The 22,294-nt window shown below is 44.2% G+C and overlaps 1 protein-coding gene across 8 annotated transcripts in view; it reads left to right on the top strand.

Annotated features, from left to right (window-relative positions):
- LOC115595455 (muscleblind-like protein 1) overlaps positions 1–22,294 on the top strand; it is a 162,814-nt gene that overhangs the window by 120,193 nt on the left and 20,327 nt on the right. For all 8 annotated transcript variants that reach the window (XM_030439991.1, XM_030440032.1, XM_030440041.1 and 5 more), the window contains one exon: positions 20,544–20,714. In XM_030439991.1, coding sequence (XP_030295851.1) covers positions 20,544–20,714 — 171 coding nt within the window. The remainder of the gene's footprint in view (positions 1–20,543; positions 20,715–22,294) is intronic.

Below are 22,294 nucleotides of genomic sequence, written 5' to 3'. Positions count from 1 at the left end.
CTTTCATTTCCATTTCACACACACTGATTTTTATCCTTTTTCTTTATCGCTTTTCATCATATTTCGGGGAGACATTTGCCTGTCTCGGGCTTTGTTTTTTTTTTTAACCATCAGAAAGAGATGAATCACGCTTCAATGATGCTTATACCTGTCTGCGTTGTGCGTCACCAGATTTTAGTGTGCGAGGAAGGGGGAGTCACTGAGGTCTGGGTTCGGACTATTTCTGCACTACGCTGGCCGAATATGAAAACAGTGTTTACACATATGCGTCCACTCTAGGGGTTCAGGTTGTTGTGTCTGAGCTGTCCTAACTTCATTGTTCTTCTAAAACCAACGTTTTTCCTGTAAAAGCCACAATGTGCCAGTGTTTTTGAAATTACCAGGTTCAGGGACTTTGTCTCTGGGTACGAACATTGCTGACTCAGGGTTGACAGACGGCACAAGTAGAGAAAAGGATGCGTGTTCGAATTTTCTTAAAGCTCCTTCCCTCAAACAGATTTCAGTATTTTAATTTAATAAAACTACAGTCCAATATCAGTGCTCTTTTCCCCAACTTTTAAATGTGTATGTGAATGTAACTGGTGGTGAAAGCACAGAATTTCCTGCTGATATTGACTATTGACTCTAGCCAGTGCCTTGTCTTGAAGCTCCAGCCATTAAACTTACCATTTAAAGTACAAGTATATGCACATATAACTGAAATATTTGAGTTTAAAAAATGGCAATAAAAATGTGTCTCCCAACATATAATAATAAAGCTTTTGCTGGCATTTAACAGGGTCACGTATAGGAAGTGATTGTTGTTGCTTTCTGTTGTTCAGTCTGTGTATTACAAGTCGAACCATTATTTTGATTCACCTCTCTCTCTCTTTTCTGTATTCTAAAAGAGAACAATCTTAGGACAAACATTTCCTATTATGGAAGAGAACAGTCAACTCGATGTGAAGAGATGCTGGTGAGCTACTGACCGGAGCACACATTGTGTAGCCCATGAACAAAAACACAAGGTTATTCTCCCTCTTTTTCAACATTTGTACATACACTATATTGCCAAAAGTATTCGCTCACCTGACTTGACTTGCAAATGAACTTAAGTGACATCCCATTCTTAATCGATAGGGTTTAATATGAAGTCGGTCCACCCTTTGCAGCTATAACAGCTTCAACTCTTCTGGGAAGGCTTTCCACAAGGTTTAGGAGTGTGTTTATGGGATTTTTTTACCATTCTTCCAGAAGTGCATTTGTGAGGTCACACACTGATGTTGGACGGGAAGGCCTAACTCTCAGTCTCCGCTCTAATTCATCCCAAAGGTGTTCTATCTGGTTGAGGTCAGGACTCTGTGCAGGCCAGTCAAGTTCATCCACACCAAACTCTCTCATCCATGTCTTTATGGACCTTGCTTTGTGCACTGGTGCACGGCATGTTGGAACAGGAAGGGCCATCCTCAAACTGTTCCCACAAAGTTGGGAGCATGGAATTGTCCAACATCTCTTCGTATGCTGACGCATTCAGAGTTCCTTTCACTGGAACTAAGGCGCCAAGCCCAGCTTCTGAAAAACAACCCCACACCATAATCCCCCCTCCACCAGACTTTACACTTGGCACAATGCAGTCAGACAAGTACCGTTCTCCTGGCAACCGCCAAACCCAGACTCGTCCATCAGATTGCCAGATGGAGAAGCGCGACTTGCCACTCCAGAGAGAGAACATCTCCACTGTTCTAGAGTCCATGGTGGCGTGCTTTACACCACTGCATCCAACGCTTTGCATTGCACTTGCTGATGTATGGCTTGGATGCGGCTGCTCATCCATGGAAACCTATCCCAGAAACTCTCTAGCACTCTTTTTAAGCTAATCTAAAGGCCACATGAAGTTTGAAGGTCTGTAGTAATTAACTCTGCAGAAAGTTGTCAACCTCTGCGCACTGTGCACCTCGGCATCCGCTGACCGAGGAGCGAGGAAATTTCACCACTGGACTTGTTGCACAGGTGGCGACCCATTCTTTCACAAATGTTTGTAGAAACAGTCTGCATGTCTAGGTGAATAGTACTTGAGTAAAAGTCATATCAAGTATCTTGTATTACATGTGCATAATTGCCAAATGCACAAGTATATTATACATACAATGTACATGTATGTCTATACTGTAAATTATCGGGCGACCAATTATCTGATCCGGCAATTAGCATTATTCTGATTTTGAGTTGAAAATGGGTGAATTTTGCTCTATTACATCCTGCAATCTACACATAACTAGTAACTTAAGTTATCAACTTAAGTTAAAAGTGCAATATTTGCCTCCAGAATGTAGCGGAGTGGAAGTATAACGTAGCACAAGTACCTCAACATTCTCTTTAAGCACAGTTCTTCAGTCAATGTACGCAGTTCATTCAGTACTGTTGAATTTACATGTATACGAGTGTCCCCCAGAGTTGTTGTGTAAAGTGGTGTTATTGGAGTGAGAGATGCTCCAAAACATTAGTGTTAGCAAGTGGGTGTACTCCCTGTAACTGTTATCATCTCGAACTCCGCAGATCCATTTATAGAATATATTTTTGGGCCTAACTAAACAGGATATACCATATCTGATTCCTCACGTAGCTCGGCCTACACAGGACATTATGAAAGGAGGCTTTTATTAGCACATTGCCATGAAGTAAGCAGGGTACGCGCGAGCCAGCGGCTATTAACTTTGCCGGGCTCTGTTCGCGAGCGAGTCCTCCCTTGAAACGTCCCCTCTAAATGTCTCTCCGTCCTCAGAGAGGCCACCGTTTTTCTACATCCATCTGTGGATACGCTGCCTCAGCACAGACGCACGGGCGCACACGCATCCATCTTTAAACGCGCTGCGTCAGCACGGAGACATGACACAACAACATCAGAGCCAAAACACATACAAGGGCGTTCAGGAATAGCTTCTCTCCACATGCGATCGTCTCTCTTTACATCTTTCGGCAGCCTTCATCCTTTTTGTCTTTTAATCTTCTTATCACAGCGCTCGTGTCACCTTAAAACTACATCTCCCTCACATGCTAATTCCTCTCCAGTCCGCCGGCATTACGTATGTGCTCCTCTGCTTGTGTTTTTCGTACGAGGCTGGAGGGCCCCAGACGTTTAGTCAGTCTGAAGGTAATATCAGCATCTCTGCGTGCTGAGTCGTGATGTCCCATCGCTAGTGCTGCTCCTGCTGCTCCTGCTGCTGTGAACTGAATATCTAATCAGTTCTGGCCCGATCCATTCCTGTTAGCCTGTCCACCCACCCCCCCCACACACACACACCTTCTTCCCACTGCTTTAAAAGCACACCACGTGTAATTCTTTGAGAGTGATGCGTTAAAACAAATATTTAAATCACACTGCGGACAAGTAAGGTGCGCGGGGATGGGGGGGGAGAGGTAAGATGGAGAGTGGGAGCAACAGAACATTAATTCTCTCCGGGACAGCGAGCCGTCTGCCAACTAGTTCTCCCCGCTTTTGTCGTCTGGCAGCGACGTAAGTCTGTCTACCCCACGTCTGGCTATTTCCCTCCATCTCCTCCTCCCTCTATCTGTCACTGACCCCTCTGCTCTCGATCTGATCTCACAGGAGTTCAGGCGCAATGCCGTCGGGCTCGCGGAGCGAAATCCTTCACTTCCAACCCCCGAACGCATAAACACACACATTGACGCAAACAAGCCCTTACTCTCGACTGCCACACTTCGATAGAGCTGAGAGAGTCGTGTGAAATCATGAGCATTCTCCTCAGGTAGGTAATCACGTTAGAGTGGCTTCGGTGCCTGGTTAATGGTATTGCCGGCTGCAACAGGCAGGAAGTTGGAGGCTGGGCATGTCTCTCACTGCTGTGTTATTGGCCATTCTGAACTGATTATGTATGCGTGTGCTGTTATGGAGGCTCTCGCACGGCGGCTCTCGAATCATGACGTAATGGAATAAAGAAATTAAAACGGGACAGGAGAGAGTTTGGGTGATCAGAGTGGAAACAAAAGGCAGATCTGTGATTACTTTGGATTAAACAGACTGTATGGGCCGACGCGGGTGGTGCGGTGGCGAGTGTCTCCACAGGGTTTTGAATCCAGAACGGTCTCCACGCACTCAGATGTGAACTTTCACATCAAAACTGAGTGAACTACTGGATAAAAAAACACTACTATAGATGGATCAGACCAGGACCTTTTGTCACACCGATTCTTGTTCTTTGTAAATCCTTCTGACCCACCACGAAGTTGACATTTGTGGCTTTGACTGTAGTGCTTGAAAATCCAACTGGGTGGATTCATTTCCCCCAGTCGATTGTACTAACTTTGGTTATCCGTAATGCAGCGCTATCGTCAGGTCGAAAGACTAACGACGTTCCCATCAGCCTCAGCTGTACTTGTACCGAACCAAGGCTTTACATGGAAAAGATTATACCTGTTCAACAACAGGATGTTAGCATTGCCACTGTCTGCAAGTCAGTATGCTAGCGTTAGCATTTAGCTCAACTGACATGCCAAACAACAGCATAATACATCCTGTTGCCTTGCCGTGGACTCCTGTCTCCTAACTATGTGTCCATGGGGGTGTTTTTATAAACTCTTTCCTATATAACAAAATCAGCTCACCGACAGTTAGTTTGTGAAGTTTTGCACGAGTTTCCAGAGGCAGCAGGTTGTGCTGGATGCCCACAATTTGCATAAAGTAGCTCAGAGCTCAATTCTGTGCAAATGTGGAGCGGGCAGAGTGACACCCCAGCTCTCGAAAAATGCAACACAGCACTACTAGAATGCATGGAAAGTGAAGGGGAAGCAGGGAAATGACAGATCCATTAGTGTTTATATGGTTATGTTTAGTGGCTCACTACGCTCATTTGGGTTTTTCGATTTAGGAGTGATCAAGCTCTTGGCTAATTATCAAAAATTAAATTAAAAACTCACTCTAAGCATTAGACACGATATGTTTACTTTATTGGGATGTAATCGCTATCTTTAACGATCTTAAGGCTCATCTCTGCTCCCTTTATGTATTAAAATCGATACATCTGTTTCAAACAATATAAATGGCACTGCCCACGCACGTCCATGCATCCTTCACGTTGGCATGGATGTTCAGCACGGACCGCCACTTTTCCTTTGCCGTCATTCCAACTCACCATCCGATCTCGTCCCAGCTGTTCTGTAGTAACAGTTTGCCTCTGTGGCAAAATAACATCATACAGATGTTAACTTCTCACCAAGTCACATAACCCTAACCCTCTCCTCAAAAAGTTGCAGCATTTTTAAAAACTTCTTCCTCTTGTGCTGTGGTCGTGTCTCGCAGAGAGCTTTAGAGAGTCCAGCACATTGTATGTTCACCAACTGCACTTTCCACCTCCCTATCTGGCAGAACAAACCAATAGTAATCCAGATTGATCAATGCAACTGATGCAAATAAAAACTCTTAACGCAACCACCAGATGCACACATAACCTCACACCATAAACAGAAATATTTTTTTTTTTAGATTTGTAATTTGTTTCAGAGCTGCAAACATCTCTTCCTGCCAAACAAGCCCGCTCCCGCGGGAGCTCGGTAAACAAGACTCGACTGAGTATGATTTCTGTCTGCGCGTCTGTCATTAACATGTTTGTTGTTTTATTCCTCCCCCCGCAGTTATAAACATGCATTCATGAATTTACTCATTGCCCCCATCACTCACTCCTTTAATTAGAAAATAATCAGAGCTGGATGAGAGGTTCATTAAATCTCATCCTTGAGAGCCATCAGCCACAAACACAGGAGCAGGATATTCATCATGCTTATGAAAAGAAACTTGGATGCCTCCTCTCGAGTTGAGCGACTCGACATTGTGTTGGGAGGACAGCGTCAACAGACTTTCGACAGTGGAATGAACGAGGGATGAGGCCGAAGGAAAGGAAGAGCTATCGTGGAAGGGAGCAATGAAGTGCGATGAGTGGGAGGGGAAGCGCAGAAAGTGAGGGAGTAGAGAGAGGAGGAGGAGGAGGACAGAAAGGAGAGAGAGATCATTAGAGAAGTGCTAATTAACAGAAACCACACTGTTTAGCAGCACTTTGTCTCCATGCAATATTGATCCTTCATGACCATTATGGAGCGGATGTTTTTCGCTGCTTTTCCGCGTGGGTTTTCTCTTTCCCCTCTATCTTTGGGCAAAAGTTAATACATCAACCTTGAGTCGCCGTCTTGCAGCACCCCCCGTGAAAAAAACAAAAAACAGCTCGATTTGTTTTTTCCATCATGAAACATGCAAGTCATGCAAGTCTGCGGCTAGTAAGAAAAAAAAAATAGCTGTGAAATGACCCAAGAAGCCAATTTGGTTGCGGAAATGCCTGCTTCTGTAATTGCATCATTGTGACATTAAATATGAGGCGAGGGAAGTGAGCCCCGCAGAGACGGACTGACAGGAGGGTGGTGTCAACAAGCAGATTAAAGCTGGTGAGGAAAAAAAGTCACCGTGGCGGCAATGAAACGGAGTGAAAGGGAGTGAAATGGTGATGGATGGGCGCGTAGACATCCAATGGCGCGACGTGGACAGTGATGGACAGACGGCGAGAAAGTGTGTGGACGGAGGGAAAGTAATAACAGAGGGAGGAGAGCGTAGAAGTGAACGGGAGTCGTGTCAGTCGCCTGTTTGGCGCGCAGCGAGATTGAAGTATGTCTGTAATATCCCTTTATTGTTATAGTGCATGTTGCAGGGCTTGCTGTTGGACATTGTGATTCTTCAAAAGGCTTTAACGGGATTACAGCGGTATCAGGCTCAGCCATCAGAGAGAGATATAGCAGCTGTGTTGTGTTGGGTCTGCCGACAGCACGCTGTCTGTCACCGCGCCGTCTCTCACCGTGGCTCTGCTCGCTGATATCTCAAGTCTAGACAGGATGGCACAACACAAAATATGTGATCTAGGTGTCACACAGATTACAGTCAGGTGTGTAGTGATCGCGCAAAAAAACAAATAATTTAGGCTTGAATTTGTTCACAGGCCTTTTTCGAATTGATTTACAACACTATCAGTACGTGGCCTCTTTGACAACAGATGAGTCCATTGTCAGAGAGGCTCAGGCAAGGTGATCACTCTGCCCCGCTGTTACCCCGCTCTGTGCTGAAGTGGTACAGGCCGACTTTGATCAATGTGGATCGATGTGGATGAGTGTGCAGCCGGAAGGCGCTCCGTGGAGAGGGAAGGGGTGATGGCCCTCTGCTCTGTCGCACAGTTAGTGTGTGTGTGTGTGTGTGTGTGTGTGTGGGAGGGCGAGAATTAAGACATGGTGTGTCACGCTTTTCTACATGATGTATCACGCTAACAGAATATATCCTTAACCTACAAATGACTCTGTCTAGGTCCCTGTTTCCGTTTCTCCCTGTCTGTCCCTCACTTTCCCTCGGCGGCGTGTCTTTACAGGAAGCAGGCATGCTGCCTGCCAAACGGTCCTCTGCCGTTGTAAAGCCAGCGTCCTGAGGGGGAAAAACAATGTAATTTAACTGCGGCGTGTTAATTATTTAGCGTATAGTATTCTTACTGGGAAAATGAGTAACTACAGCATCAATAAATGAAACTAGGGGCCGATATGTAAACCTCCCTCATCTGTTTTCTTGTTCTGTTGTCGTCCTTTTTGTTTTCTGGGTTGTTTTTTCCTCCCCGACTTTGTCAGAACTCATCACGAACACTCTCAGCTTCAGTCTGAGGATTTTCCAGCTCTGCAGTTGTTTTTGATACAAAGGATTACATGCTGTTTCTCCGTATTACTGTGATTTCCCCTTTGTGTTTAGCTTCGATGGTTAGTCTTTAAAAGCTGTATCTATGGAGGAGCATTCTGACTCTTTGCCTTGTGCTTGTGTTTGTGTGTGTGTGTGCCCTGAGCATGTTAGTGCATCGCTGTGTGTGTGCAGGGGGGTATCATCACTTTATGGAGTAATGAATGCTAATCCTCTCTTATCTGCTTTAACCTCGAGGCAATGACACTAGCTGCTGATGCCAGTACAGTGACACCCTTCGTTGGAGGAGAATAGGAGTGTGCGTGTGCAGACATTTGCATAAAAGAAAAAGATGTCTCTACTCGCATCTGACAACTTTCCTCGCCATTTTTTTTTTTTTTTTCTCGCTCCGTTCATCGGCTTCAGGGTGTGGTCTCGTGATCATCTGCCACGTCCCCCCGTGACTCATCCCAAGTAGAACAGAGTAGAACATTCCAGGCCAGTGACTCTCCTGCATCTGATCCCAACACGATTTCAAACTGAATCCATCCTCAGGTCATTGAACAAAGAGGGCACATGTACAGTTTCACCGCGTTCATGCGGCTCCGTATGTATTTTATTGTTTGTGTCCAGTCACGCAGTTTTTCACAAGTGTCCCACCCCACCCGATGCCGCCGCCGCCGCCTGTTGCTGACAGCGTCTTTTTGTTTTCACTTTGGTGCCACTTCTGCGTCGCTGCTAAAGATCACAGCGCTAACCAAAGGCAGCTGCCTGTCTTTGTCAGCGAGCGCCTTTTGTTCATTCACAAGGACAACTTCATCTTCTCCCTTTTTTCTTCTTTTTTTTTTTTTTTTATTTTCGCCCTCTGATTTTCTCTTTCCGTCTTCATCCTCAAACGCAGAGACACGAGAAAACAAATTTTCGCGGAAGATCTTTTTCGACCCCCGACTCCCAATGAATGCTTGAAGACAATTGGCTGTGAGGCAATCTAACGAGAGCAATGAAAGAAAGGGAAGATTGAGATATGACACAAAAAAGGGGAGGAGGTTTAGAGCTAAGGACATTTTAAAAAAGAAAGAGGTCTGCTCCCAGCAGCCGGTGAGGCCCATATATCTGCAGAATGAGCGTTACGAAAGATGGGCAGAAAATAATTAGGCCTGAAAGCTGTTGAATCCTGTGCGCCCATTCACCAGTCTTCTATTAAGGGCTGTTTTAATGGGTCTGCCCTCTGCCTGCCTCCTTGGCACATTGAACGGGAGATAAAACTGAATTAGACTAAACTTTAGAGATTGTGAACAGAGGATGCCGGGGCTGGCAGTGAAGGAGAGATGAAGGCAGAGAGAGAGAGAGAGAAAAATAAAAAAAAGATGAACAGATAGAGGATGGAGGAAGAGGGTTAATTGAAAGAGAAATAGAGAAGAAGGGCCAGATCTCAGGGGCTGTGGGGTGTCTCTGTCTCTCTCTCTCTCTCTCTCTCTCTCTCTCTCTCTCTCTCTCTCTCTCCACCACTATCTATGTGTGTGTGTGTGTGTGTGTGTGTGTGTGTGTGTGTGTGTGTGTGTGTGCATGAACGTGTGTGTTTGTCTGTCTGAGGGGAGATAGTGTTGTAGACCTAATGAGAACAAAAGCTAATTAGAGACTTCGCCTCGCACAATTCTACAATGACGTTCCCACAGTACCCAGGACAACACTTGCCACCTATACTGCACCCTCCAGAGGGAGAGAGAGAGTGTGTGTGCAGATTTTTCTCATTTTTCCCTATTTTAATCCGCCCTTTTTTTCTTTTTTTAAAGCCGATTTTTTTTTTACAAGTCCGGGCTCTGCCACTGCAGCCGGGTCAGTGAAAGGAGCATGGCGACAAAGATGAAAAAAGGAGGATCTGCTGCTGACTTTGACATTATACTTAATCCCCCTTTTCTCTCCTCCAACTTTGTTTCTCAAATGTTAATAATGCTGACTCGTCCGACCACTTTGGGCAGTCAGCAGCAGATACGTATGACCGATTTGTCCAGCGGGGTCTAATGAGGGTTCGGGGGCCCGCTTGAGCAAGACTTTTTAACCCTTTATGGACACTTTTCCCTAAATCTGGAGATCGGCAGACTTCGCTCTGTAACTGCATATTGTTGTGATATTAAGACAGTGCAGTGACAGTGCAAGCAAAAAAAAAAGCTTAAACAGAACATGGAAATAATTTTTTCTGAAGCGTGTCACAGCAAAAAGTGCACTTTAGTGAACTATGTGTGGTTTTTCGGTCCTCACTTTAACAGCCACAGACAATGTGCCACCTCATCTTTCACACAGTGTTTGGAGGAGATTACGCTCCATTCACGACATGTCAGCAGAATGAAAGAAAAGAATAACAGAACGAAATAGATGAGCTTCAGTTAAAACAGTTTGGGAGTATAATTCAACCTATTGGCTAGCCACACTGCTAGCACTGTTGTGTAAAAATGGTTAGCTACACAACTTAGCTACTTTTAACTAAATGCAAATTGTATGCTCATCTTAAATAGACTTTCGGTTTTGGGCATAGACGAGTTTCATTACCTGCCCGCTGCCATCATCGTCTTTCTTCTTTGTTCCATTACTCCCTGAATTCAAAAGTCGAAAACTCACTTTTTCAGTGACTACATTATAATAAAGATCAACTTGTGTTTCAACAGTCAAATGCTTTCAATGTGAAGCTGCGGCAATAGGAAAACGTTTGGTTTGCATTAGCGGTGACTTAATACGGGGCTCTACAGATATTGAACCGTGGCAACCCTGCTTTTTAATTGAGCTGAACACTTTGGTAGTTTTTCTCACCAAGTAGAAGATTCTGTCACTGTTTTTTAATCTTTTTTTTTAACTTTATTTATTCAGGGAGAGTTCACCAAGAACTCTTTTTCGGGAACATGTTGATCACATTCACACATTCACCCCTGGAAGCTGCTCAGTACTACCACAGTCTGATGTCACCTCTTGGGCACCTCGGTGGCGGTAATGAGGGAGGGACTCTCACTTTCCACGTCTTAACAGAGAAGTTCAACTAGGACAATTGACATTACAGTCTTTTTTTTCCGACACGTACGATACACAACGTGGCATTACACGCTTATTTTAATCATGCAGGTGACGACTGTGGGGGTTCAGGTGGACGTTTAAACTGATGCCTGTAAGCATCTGTTATATGTACCAGTTTATCCTCTGCTGGGTGACAGGGTGGCTGCAGCAAAAACCAAGATGAGAAGAAAGTTGCCAGTCTTTTTCAGGGTTTCGGTGACACACAAACACATTTACATCCACGAGAAATGTAGGAAACTTAACCCATTTTACCCAACTTGTGTGTCCGATTCACAGGCACGGTTAGACCACACGTGTTGGCCGGCCTGGTGTCTGAACCCAGACATTTCGGTAAAGCTGAAACAATATATTGATTAACTGATTGACAGAACTGACAATTTTTAAATTATTTTTTTCCTTATTTTCTGGCATTGAAATGATTGGGTAATTGAAAAAAGAACCGAAGGACGAATTATTCAATCAACCAGTGAGATGCAGTTCCTCTAGTCAGAGTCAGCGGTAGACTTATGTTGCTATCAAATGAACAATGGCACATTAGAAAGCTGATCAAAAAATCATCAGCAAAGACTTCTTAACCAAAAATATCTTTAAAAAAAATTGACCAATAACGATTATAATAATGGGTTTCAACTTTCATTTAAGTCATGAATAAGACTTGTGATGATGGTGGCAAACACTGACAACCAATGGTAAACATGAACCAAACCGTTCATTCAACATGGACCAGTTGAGCCGGACATTTCAGTCATGTATAATTGGGGAAAACAAAAAAAAAGTGCAACAGCTCAGCTTGACAGTGGCAGAGTGCTGTCAGCAGCCATGACGGCTAATGATTTTGCCCCATCATTAGCTTCCTGTGCTAACGATTTTGTGCCCGCACCCACCCAAAACATGCTAACGCACTGCTAGACTAAGTACTGCTTTTTTTGGGGGGGGGGGGGGGGGCTGTAATTTGTGTTTCGGCTAATTGAGCACTATGGCTAAAAGCTTTCTGCCGACTTGCCGTCATCTGTGACGTAGAGGAGCCTCGCTCTGTGTGTTTTTTTTCTGGGTACTCATCAGCAGATTGGTTCCAGTTACAGATTTCTGTGAGCTCTGTTGCGTCATCTCTGTCCATCATCACCTGCGATTTTGACTGTCCACATATCTATCTTCGTCGTTGTCTTAAAGGCTTATCCCTCTGCCCAGTTAAATGAGGTTTTAAGGCCATCAGCTGATCCAGGCTATTATACTAACACACCAGGGGTGTTCCAGATTTGATAAATGATTGAAAAGAGATAATGAGACGTCTCGTGTTAGCGGCAAAAGCGAGAGAGACGAATAAAGGGAAGACAAAGACGGGGTGTTTTTTCCTTTTTTCTGGCATCAGGTTTACTTCCTAACGTGTGCCATCGCGGGTCAGCGGTTTGCAGCTGGAGTGTATTGCTTAATAAATGTGATTTATTAATGTGTGTGTGTGAGAGAGAGAATGTGTGTGTGTGTGTGTGTTATTGGCCAGCCTGGCAGCACTCTCAGTCCTCAGACAGGCCGTTCTTTGTGCCGTGTCTGATGTCATAATTTGTCCGATGTGCGCTTGCCAACAGGAACCTTTGGTCAAGAAAACCACATGCCGGCGCGCGTGTGTGTAAGCACACCAACGCTCGCGTATTCTCATCACGGCCCCTCCAACAAGACGGCGCTTTCTCTTGATTGATGGTTGTCTTCGGGAGAAGGAGGGAGAGGCGGTGCCATTGAGAGAGAATTAATAATGCACAGGGGTTTCAGGACAGTGACTGCCCAGACTCGAGCTCTACAGTTGTTACACCGGTCACGGTGTTTCATCGTGCGGCAGCAGCAGCAGCAGCAGTCAGGGTCTGAAGGGAGCTCGGGGCTCAGCGTGAGCAGAGACAGGGAATGCGGAACAGATCAGAGGCTGCTGGATTATGGGTGGTTAAGTTGGAATGAGTCATTCTGGACGGGTAGATTAAAAGATCATTTAGAATCAATGGGTGATTACAGGAGTGAACGTGCAGAAGGGCCTGGTGGAAAGCAATGCGCCGCTCAGCCCCTCGGAGGGTGTAGATATCTGCCAGCAAAGACACTGCTGAAATCACTCAGACAGCCTGCTTTGATTAATATTAATAGGAAAAGCACACTCGCACCTGTCCCTCCCTCTTTCTCTCCCTCTCTCTCTCTCGCTCTGTATGTCCGTCTGTTTTTTCGTAGCTCTCTCTCTCTCTCAGCGTCTACCTTCCTCCTCTTCTGTTCTTGTTTTTGTCTCTGCTGCTAGTCCGTGAGTGGAATCCCACCACAGGTTTTTTTTCTCCACAGACTCCACAGATTCCACAGACACATCCCTTCAGAGAGCTGCCAATCTACCGCAGGCAACAAATAATACTGACAGTTTGAGGTTTTGATCGTAGTCCCACAGCACACACACATAAACACACACACAGTCACAAGCACAGAAAGTAGGAAGCCAGTGACCCCGAGTGCTTCGACCCTGAGTTTTTGCAAAGATGCTCGTAAGCCTCTCGCACTTTGGATGATTATTAACAGGGCTTCTTAAACATTCATTGCGCTGTCCTTTAATCGTAACCCCTCATTTAAAGGACTTGGATCAGGCAGGTGAACATAAGCCCGGGGAGAAAAAAGAGGGTACAAAGTAGAGGATGAAAACGTAGGGAAGAATGAAAATAACTGTGGTCACGAAGAAAATGAGTGACGGAGCAGCAGGAACTGAGTAGATTTTTGTGGTTGGTGCTGCAGGAGGATTTCTGACAAAGTTGGCGCCATGTATGAAGAAGAATAGAATAGAATAGAATAGTCTTTATTGTCATTGTACAGGAGACTACAATGAAATTGAGGAATGAAGAATGAAAGATGGATAAATGGGTTAAAACATGACAAAGATGACTTGCATTTTACCATCATGGCAAGAAACATGTTGACATTTTCCCTATATATATATTTAACATAATCAGACAACCTCTTTATTGTCTCTACTCAGCATTAATCTTGATGTACTGTATGATAGCTACAAGGCATTTGATTATGTCTTTGTCATTGGCAGTGGCATTATCTAGTGTACAATTACAGACTGACCCCTAATCCGACTGTCCTGTTAGCATGCCATCACTATGTGACAGCCCTTAGAAAGAGCACATGAACATTACCTGAATGTGAACGCAAAAGTAGTGTACCGATTTATGTGAAAGTCTAATCACCTCGTAAAGTTGATAAAGTGGGAGTTTGCCTCTGTACATACTGAACTGTTTCTGTTCAGCCAGTGAAGGTAATCTAATATTTGGTCTCCTTTTACCTCTGTTATAACTTAAGGCTTGACCACATTCACTTGCTAATCACTAACTGTGTGCTGTTTGGTGTTGGGCAGCTAGCATACAGTGTTTTGGTCTTTTTCTTGTAAAACAGTCTGCCCGCTGCTTAATGGCTGAAAGGTTGATTAGGAAACCAAAACAATGAGCAGAAAGTGTCCACTTGTGTTAAAATGTCCACTTACAAAACTGGATATTATAATTACCTACCTCTCTCACATCACACACTGTCTTTTGAGCCATTGCTGATATAAAAGAATATTGAATAAAGAAGGAGCTGAAAGACACTAAAATGCACAGCTGAGGAAAACTCCAAAATCACATGATAATTTGCCGTGGCTTTATCACTATGACCTACCCGTTTCACATTACTCACAGTGTTTTGATGCGTGGTGAATATACAGTGCATCCAGAGTGTGAGAATTAAAGGTAATTTGCGCAAGACAATTGATTGGTGGCCGACCCAGCCTACAATCAAGGTGTCACTATTTGACGAGTTGAGGACGAGACTCCATAATCTACTTACAAATAGGACCTTTAAAAGGTTAACAACAATCCAGATCCCGCTGTCCTGACTTCCTGTTGTTGTTGTGGACGTCTGTGTAACCTTGCCACACAGGATTAGGTGCTTCTGATTAAAACCATGCTGTTGCAGACGTCAGAACCAGCCGCACGTGTGACACCTGAAACTGCGGCGAAAATGCGGCAGGGGTAATTGAAGTAACTCAAGGTTAGGACTTGTGTGTGTATGTGTGTGTGTGTTTTTGTGTATGCGTACCTGGGAATTAATTTCACTTTATGTTCCCCCCCCTCGCTGTACTGATCAATAAGCATCAAACACATCCTGGCACCCCAACTGTTTGTTATATTATGCCTAAAAAGAAGTAACCGTAAATGTGTGTGTGCGATTGTTTGTGCATCACACATGTGTGAGTGCGTGTCCAGAAGCTGAAATATGGCTGAAAGATATCTGGTGTAATGAGGCCAAGGTGATTTATAAGTGCAGAATGCTCCTGTTCCCCCGGCACGTCCATGCACACACGTACACTCCGGGGTGTGACTGTGACAGCTGGTTCACTTTCTTTTAATTGCTTGCCAGTTAAAAGCAAGTGAAACCGTGCTTTCCCACAGCCAAAGCTCGAGCAGAGCAAATTGGTTCAAGTTTCAGAATTTGTATTTGGTGGTTAGACGACTTCGTGCGGAGGCTTCTTCACCAAAACTTCACCCAGACATGTGAATAATCATTTGCTTGGGTGCAGAGGCTTTGCTGTGAGAACCGACCAGTCCAGACAATCACCGGAAAGCTATCGGACGCAGGGGGGGGGGGGCAGGCAGGGGCGAGACAAGCAGGAATATGGAGCAATCGAGAGCGTGCGTGAGAGACAGATGCAGGTAGTCCGTTAGCGTATTAGCGTCCCCGCGGAGGACAGGCGGACAGGTGAAGGCGGAATGGAAAGCGAGTCCTGTGGTTGTACACTCGAGCCAGAGGGAGCACTGCTTTGGATCAGACAGGCTCTCCATTAACCTGCACTGACACTGTTTAGACAGCAGGGAAAACAGCAGAGAAAAAGAGGCAGGAGAGAGGCCGGGACATTAGCATGTCAAGGCGCTGATCGGTGGGAACTTGAGGCTCATGCAGGATTGAACCGCTCAGACAACACAGCCGCAGATAATGGGGCCACTGGTGAAAACACAGGGTTAAGACCATATCAAGGTGCAGAGGTAGATTCTCATTACGACAAGCATAATAATCATGAATTCACCATCGCCCAAACGATAATACTCAGATAATGTGTTTCACGGCCGTGTATATCTCCAAGGAACAAAATCATCTGTAGTTTGAAATCATGTCGCTAAGGTTGGACGTCGCACGGTTATCCACAGCAGATCGCGCTGAAAGTGATTTCAGAGCACCGTTTTCTCTTTGTGTTGTTCTGCTGCTACGACTGATTGAGCAGCCAGATACTTGCATTCATGCCACCAGCCTTGCCCTTTAGAAAAAGGCACGACCAAAACTATCAAAAGAAAAAACACTGCCCTAACAAAACTTTTTTCGATCAGTCACAATGTTTTGTTTCCGCCCCCTCCCCGGCTCGAGTTCAAGGCAGGAAGCCAACGAGCTGCGTTCAGCCGGCCGGTTCAACTGCTAAACACCCCTCAATAAATATTCTTTAATCGTGGCGTTGCAGGAGAAGGTCGAAGGCTTTTCAGATGTCCCCGGAGACGAAGCTCCCTTTTGATATCACGACACAAAGGGCTTTTTGTTCGAACCACGTTTTACATTAAACAAAAATGTCACATTGCATGACTCTCAAAAGTTGAAAGAGAGGTTTTAAGGCTGATCATTTTTCCCAAATACATTTGAATGTCTCTAGAAGCACTGATATATCATCACCTTTTAAACGGTTTCTTACTACACATCGAGCGGACACAAGGTGAAATTAGTATTCATTTGAAGTTGTAGTTCTGGCCACTTATTTTTTTTTTGTTACCTCTGCTTTTGCTCTCCACCCACTCCGTCGAAAAAATCTGGCTCTTCGGCTTTTTTCTCCAGCTCGTCATTAACTATGTCTGTCCGTTGTTTGGTGCTAAGCAGGTAGTGTGCAGTGAGTTTCTGACCTTTTTCTGTTGTTTTTAATGAAAAACAGCTGCCTTATGTTGCCAAAAATGGCATGGAAAGTTTTAGAGTTTGGTAATGTGTGCAATTCATTGTAATGAGCAAAACCTTTCAAATTGCACATGATCAAAAATACACATTTCTCTTCTCCTCTTACCCACAACCTGGATGTTTGTCTATCCAGGTTGTTTTGGTGTGTGTTGCCGACCAGATGTCTGCCTTCTCTCGAATATAATGAAACTAGATGGCAGTCGGCTTGTGGTGCTCAAAGAGCCAAAAAATATATATTTGAAACTCAAATGCAATGTCTCTTTCCAGAAATCAACATCCAGTTACTCAGGAGAACCGACAGACCTTTGTCCTGAGCAGTTTCGGTCAGGAACTACTTATGAGGCAAAGCTTTCGATTTACCAGCTGGTCTACGTCCAAACCCTCACCCATCGTCATGGGTATATGGGTAGAGACCTCAGTATGATGGCTGAGCTTAGAATATAGGATAGGGTGAAGAGCTTGGGCATCCGGAGAGAGCTTGGGGTAGAGCTGCTGCTCCTTTGCGTCGCCCGCTACCTTCTTTGCGATGAGATGCTGTAGTTTCGGTTGAAAGAAAATAATAACTGCTCAAAACAAGGTTTTTGGAGTATCTTGAGTAACCGAAGATATTGCTGTTGAGTTTTTCAGATGTGTTTTTCTCGGTGCTTTGAGCAGTACAAGCTCTAAGTGCCATCTAGTTTATTATATTCGACAGAAAGCAGTCATCTCTATGGCTACGAGATCTCCGAAACCTCGGCAACTCACACCAAAACGCTCTAGATGAATAAATAGCACTCAAGGCAAAAGTGTTTTTTATTTGGGGTGGACTGTCCCTTTAAAGTAAAAACAGTATTGATTGAAGCAGCCTTTAAGGCGACCTTTGCAAAAAAAAAAGAGAGTCTGGGCAGGTTTATGTAACGATAGACTTTGCATTGTTGCAGTTCATCCCACTCTCACTCACACACACACACACACACACTGCTAGAGTTGACATGCCGCCGTCTAGTCCCCCAGAGGGAACGGGCCTAGAAAATCAAAAACCATTAACCAATTAGCACTGATCAATAGTCGCAGCCACACAGGGACGAGCCAGACTTGGGAGCATTGTCAATGTGTGCCTCTGGGCCAATCACCGGGCGGGGACGGCTACTGCTCTCAGCCCTCAGCCAATGAGAATGCCGGAACGACGCTTGACATTCTGCTGCTCTCCAATGCAAAGTGCCTTCTCCTGCTGTAGCTAGGCAGATCAGGCTGCACGAGGAAATAAAAAGGGAGAGATGGAGAGATAGAGGCGAAAGAAAGAAAAAGGGAGGCGTGAGGAAGAGGAGAAGAAGAGGGAGAGTGTGAGCGTAAGGTTGTGAAAGCAGGTGTCATAGTGGGGCCGCAGTGGGCAGCAGGTAATCTCACCGAGATAAGCAGTAGCATGACAGCCAACCTTTAATTCCCCATGGGAGGTGGTACTGTGGAGTTGCTGCAGGGCTGGTCTCCCCCTTCCCCTGCAAATAGATTTATATAAAGGAGTAATGGGAAGAGATGGATAGAGGACGCGTTTTGACAAGAGGCGAGAGTGAAAGCGACAAAGGCGGAGTCATGTTTTCGCACACATACGTGAGCATGTTCACATATACGCTCGATCACAGCAGCGCCTTCGCTGCTCTGTATTCATGATGAGGAGAGCAAATATCGGCATGGGACTCAGGATCCTATGGGGGATCGAGGCGGAAAGGAAGGAAGGGAATGAAGGGAAAAAGGGGGAGTTCAAAAAAAGAAGAGGAGGAGATATCTAAAATATTACACCTATCAGGGGGAGTGTTCAGTGGAGCAGGCATTATGAGAGTGTAAATTACATTCCCTCCTTCTCCCCTTGGGCTGCCGGCTGCTGGATGAATATAATCACACGCAGCAGCGAGCGCCCAGACTCACACTGCATCGTCTACGGACACCAGCAGAATAGCAGATGGAGTGCCACGATATGTGTATGTTTATTGTCACAGAAGTCTCCAATCACGCATCGATCCGGCCATCCGTTCTCCACTCTGTTCCTTTTCAAAATGATGTAAAGTATCGACACGTTAGCAATTTGTCTCAATTGGGAGGAGATCAATGGTGATTCCCCAAGCCTCGTATAAAAAAAACATCCAGCGTCAAAGTGGGACGGCCTCTGAGGTGGTAGGACAGGGGAGCACGAGTCTTCACTAATTGTAATTCCCAAAACAATTTGTCTCTTTTCATTTCATTTCTTTGTTTTTACTTAAAGGTCCAATTTGTAAGAGAGTTGTTTTTCGAGTCTAATTCCCAGCTCGTCCTCTCTGGGACTTTTGGGAGTGACCTGAGCTAAAATCCCAAAGCGTCAGTAATTGGTGATCTGGGAATAAGACTCAAGAATCAGTTAACTTACAAACCTGAGCTCCTTTGACTTGTAACGATCTCTTTGAACAGATATCTGCAGATATCGGAGGCATTCTGTTCTCCAGTTGTTGTCCAAGTAATACTGACCAGAGTTCAACATGTTTTTTTTTATTTGCATGTACACGCAAGTTGGCCTGAAATCTACTGACTCAAAGTGATTTATTTATTTGCTGTCAGAGCAAATCGTGCGATGCATACGTGAAGTTTCACCACCCAACAGAATTCCAGTATCCTAGATAATTAAATGTTTGTTTGCGCTTTAGTTCAAAAACGTCTTTGACATGAGTGCCAGATCGATATTGTGCATGTGCAACTCTCAACAGAGATTAGAAGGAAGTACGATGCCTCACTCTTCAGCGACTTCCATCACCAGCTCAAGAGAAAACAGAGTGTTTAATTCTATTTTACACACATAAATCACTACATATACTTGCCTGATGTGCCCGATTTTACTTTGGTTGCTTGCAGGTAAACTGTAAAATGTGGAGAGCAACAGAGGTGATACGCATTGACCAAAATGAACCTGTTGGCTGTTCTCAGGATGACTTTTGCTAGCTTTTTTCTGTAATTTATCTGCATTCATAAATGAACAGACATTTTTTAAGTCTAACTCTGTTCTTGTATCATAAGTTATTAACTGGACTATAGGCAACGACTTCTTCTCGACTTGCATGTAACTTAATTTGTCTCAAAAAAATGATCAGGTTGAACACTAGAGCTGAAATGATATATTAATCAATCGACAGGTAAATGCATCTGTACCTGTTTTGATAAACTATTTAAGTCTATTTTAAGCAAAAATATGGAACCTTTTCTAGTTCACAATCTCTGTGGCGGTTTGGATTTGTTCGTCGATTGTGGTTCGGTCATTTAGAGCTTTAAAAAAAATCCTGATTGTAAAATCTATGATTTTTTTCTCATTTTATAGACCAAAATGACTAATCAAAAAGATAATTACCAGATTAATGGATGATGATAAGTATCCATGTCATTACTGGGATGGCGCATTATTCTCTTTTCTTTCGCTCTGTGAATTACAATCTGTTAGCAGCAGCAGATAGACGGCTAATCCTCTTTATCTCCGCTCTTGAAGCTAATTTGTCTCTCGATGGGACCTTGGGAAAATAGGGGAAGGTAGCGAGCGCACAGCTTAGGTCACGAAGGCGGAAAAGGAAAGCAGAACTGATCGGTCTTCTTCACGACAAACCCAGTGGCAGGCCCAGATGTCAGGGATGTTAGGTCAGCGCCTGCTAAATGGGAGGGCAGCAACTTGAGTCAAGGCTCATTACTTCTTTACATTAGGCAACAGTTCACCGCAACACTATTCTAATTCGCCCCTTCCCATGTCTCTATCCTCCCCAACCCTCCCTTTCTTTCTCTTTTGCCCTCTGTGTCTCCTCCTCCTCCTCTCTCACCCCCTCAGGGCCGCTGTTCCAGGGAGAACTGTAAGTACCTGCATCCTCCTCCCCACCTAAAGACCCAGCTGGAGATCAATGGAAGGAACAACCTCATCCAGCAGAAAAACATGGCCATGCTGGCCCAGCAGATGCAGCTCGCCAACGCCATGATCCCCGGCACACAGCTACAGCCAGTGGTGAGAGGACGCATACATAAACATTTACTCCTGAGACACAAGGTCACACAAGTCTGGTTTCTAAAGATGTACCTGGAGTTTATCAGAGCAAAAACTCTGAGAATTTAATTTAAAACCTGCAGACACTTTTTCACAGTCAGTTGACAAAGATCTTTTTCTGTAGATCTTTTGCTGGATATGGTGATTCATGACTGTGCCACAGTCTTTTTAAAAGGTAGTGGCTCACTGGGTGTTTACGCAGTGACAGGTCAAAGGTTCACCAGAAGGTTCCGCAAGCCCCTGTGTTTCCAGACAGTGGTTCTCTGGATGTCTTTGGTTGAGCTCTCTGACTTCCTGCCAGCTACCATCAGCCGTGATTAAGCCTGGTCATTTTTACTGGGCCTAATGGCTCAAATTTAGATAAGCAAAGAGTCTGTGAGGGGAACTTATTCTTCACTTATAGCCAGAGGCCATCACGTGACCTGTAATTCTTTTTTACTGTTCCCATGATGCCAAAGTTGCTTAATAGCCCAGTGCTGTTCCCAGTGGCTTGATTTTTAACAATAAAGAGTTAGATAGTGACGTTTCATTCGACTCAACCAAAAGTTTCTGTTCTTAACAGAATGAAAAACATTGCACTTTATTATGACGCTTGAATTGATTAGTGAACTCTTGAACTCTGAAAGGTTCCTGGACGTTTCCTATGCAGTTTAATCTAATTTAGAGTGCCTGCAACATGCTTCAGTAGAAATTCTTGCAGAGTTTCATTTAATTGAATATTATCAATATAAGGAGGTTACTTATGCCAGCCAGTCACGAGTGCAACTGAATGATGAGCACAAAGTCAGTTATGAAATGCTGATGATGGTTTTCATTCCATACCTACAGCATGTTGTTTTTACATGAAATGAACCGACCAAAACAGCAGAATATCAAGCGTATTTCAATAATTTACAGGCTCATTTAATCTGAGTGTCGAAACACTTTGAGGAAGGCTGTGGGATTTGGTTGAAGAGATTCAGAAAAAAAGCTACCAAGGTAACCTTGAGTTAAGATTTTTTTTTCCTTTAATTTAAGTTAATCTGTGGCTGCAAGTCATGGTGCGTTAACTTGGCAATAACCTTTTCAAGTGAAGATGTGCACTGTGTAGTGTTGGAAAAGAAACTCAGAAAAGTTATATTTACAATATTGATCAGGTAATAATACAAACTCAGAAATATTTCTTGATTTCATAACTGAATAAACAAGCTGTTCTCAGAGGAAAATAAGGTCCCCAGAACACTGTCTGAAGCTAGAAAGGTGGTAGCATGAAATTGTGTTTATTCAGTCATGGAAATCAGTCAATGAAGATCTTTCTCTCCTTCCCAAAAACTACATAGTGCACCTTTAATGGATTATATGTCTGGCAAAGTGGAACCCCATGGCGAAATGGAAATATATATATATATATATATATATATATATATATATATATATATATATATATATATATATAAATGGCCTATATATCTAAAAGCTTAGGGTGTCATCTTCAATTTTTTTATTTTTGCTGCGGCCAACAGTCCAAAACCAACACATATTTACTTTGAAATGATACGACC

The sequence above is a fragment of the Sparus aurata genome, chromosome 2, assembly GCF_900880675.1.
Source record: "Sparus aurata chromosome 2, fSpaAur1.1, whole genome shotgun sequence".
NCBI classification, from domain to species: Eukaryota; Metazoa; Chordata; class Actinopteri; order Spariformes; family Sparidae; genus Sparus; species Sparus aurata.
The sequence above is the reverse complement of the archived record's forward strand: the minus strand, read 5'-3'. Positions and strand labels throughout refer to the sequence as shown.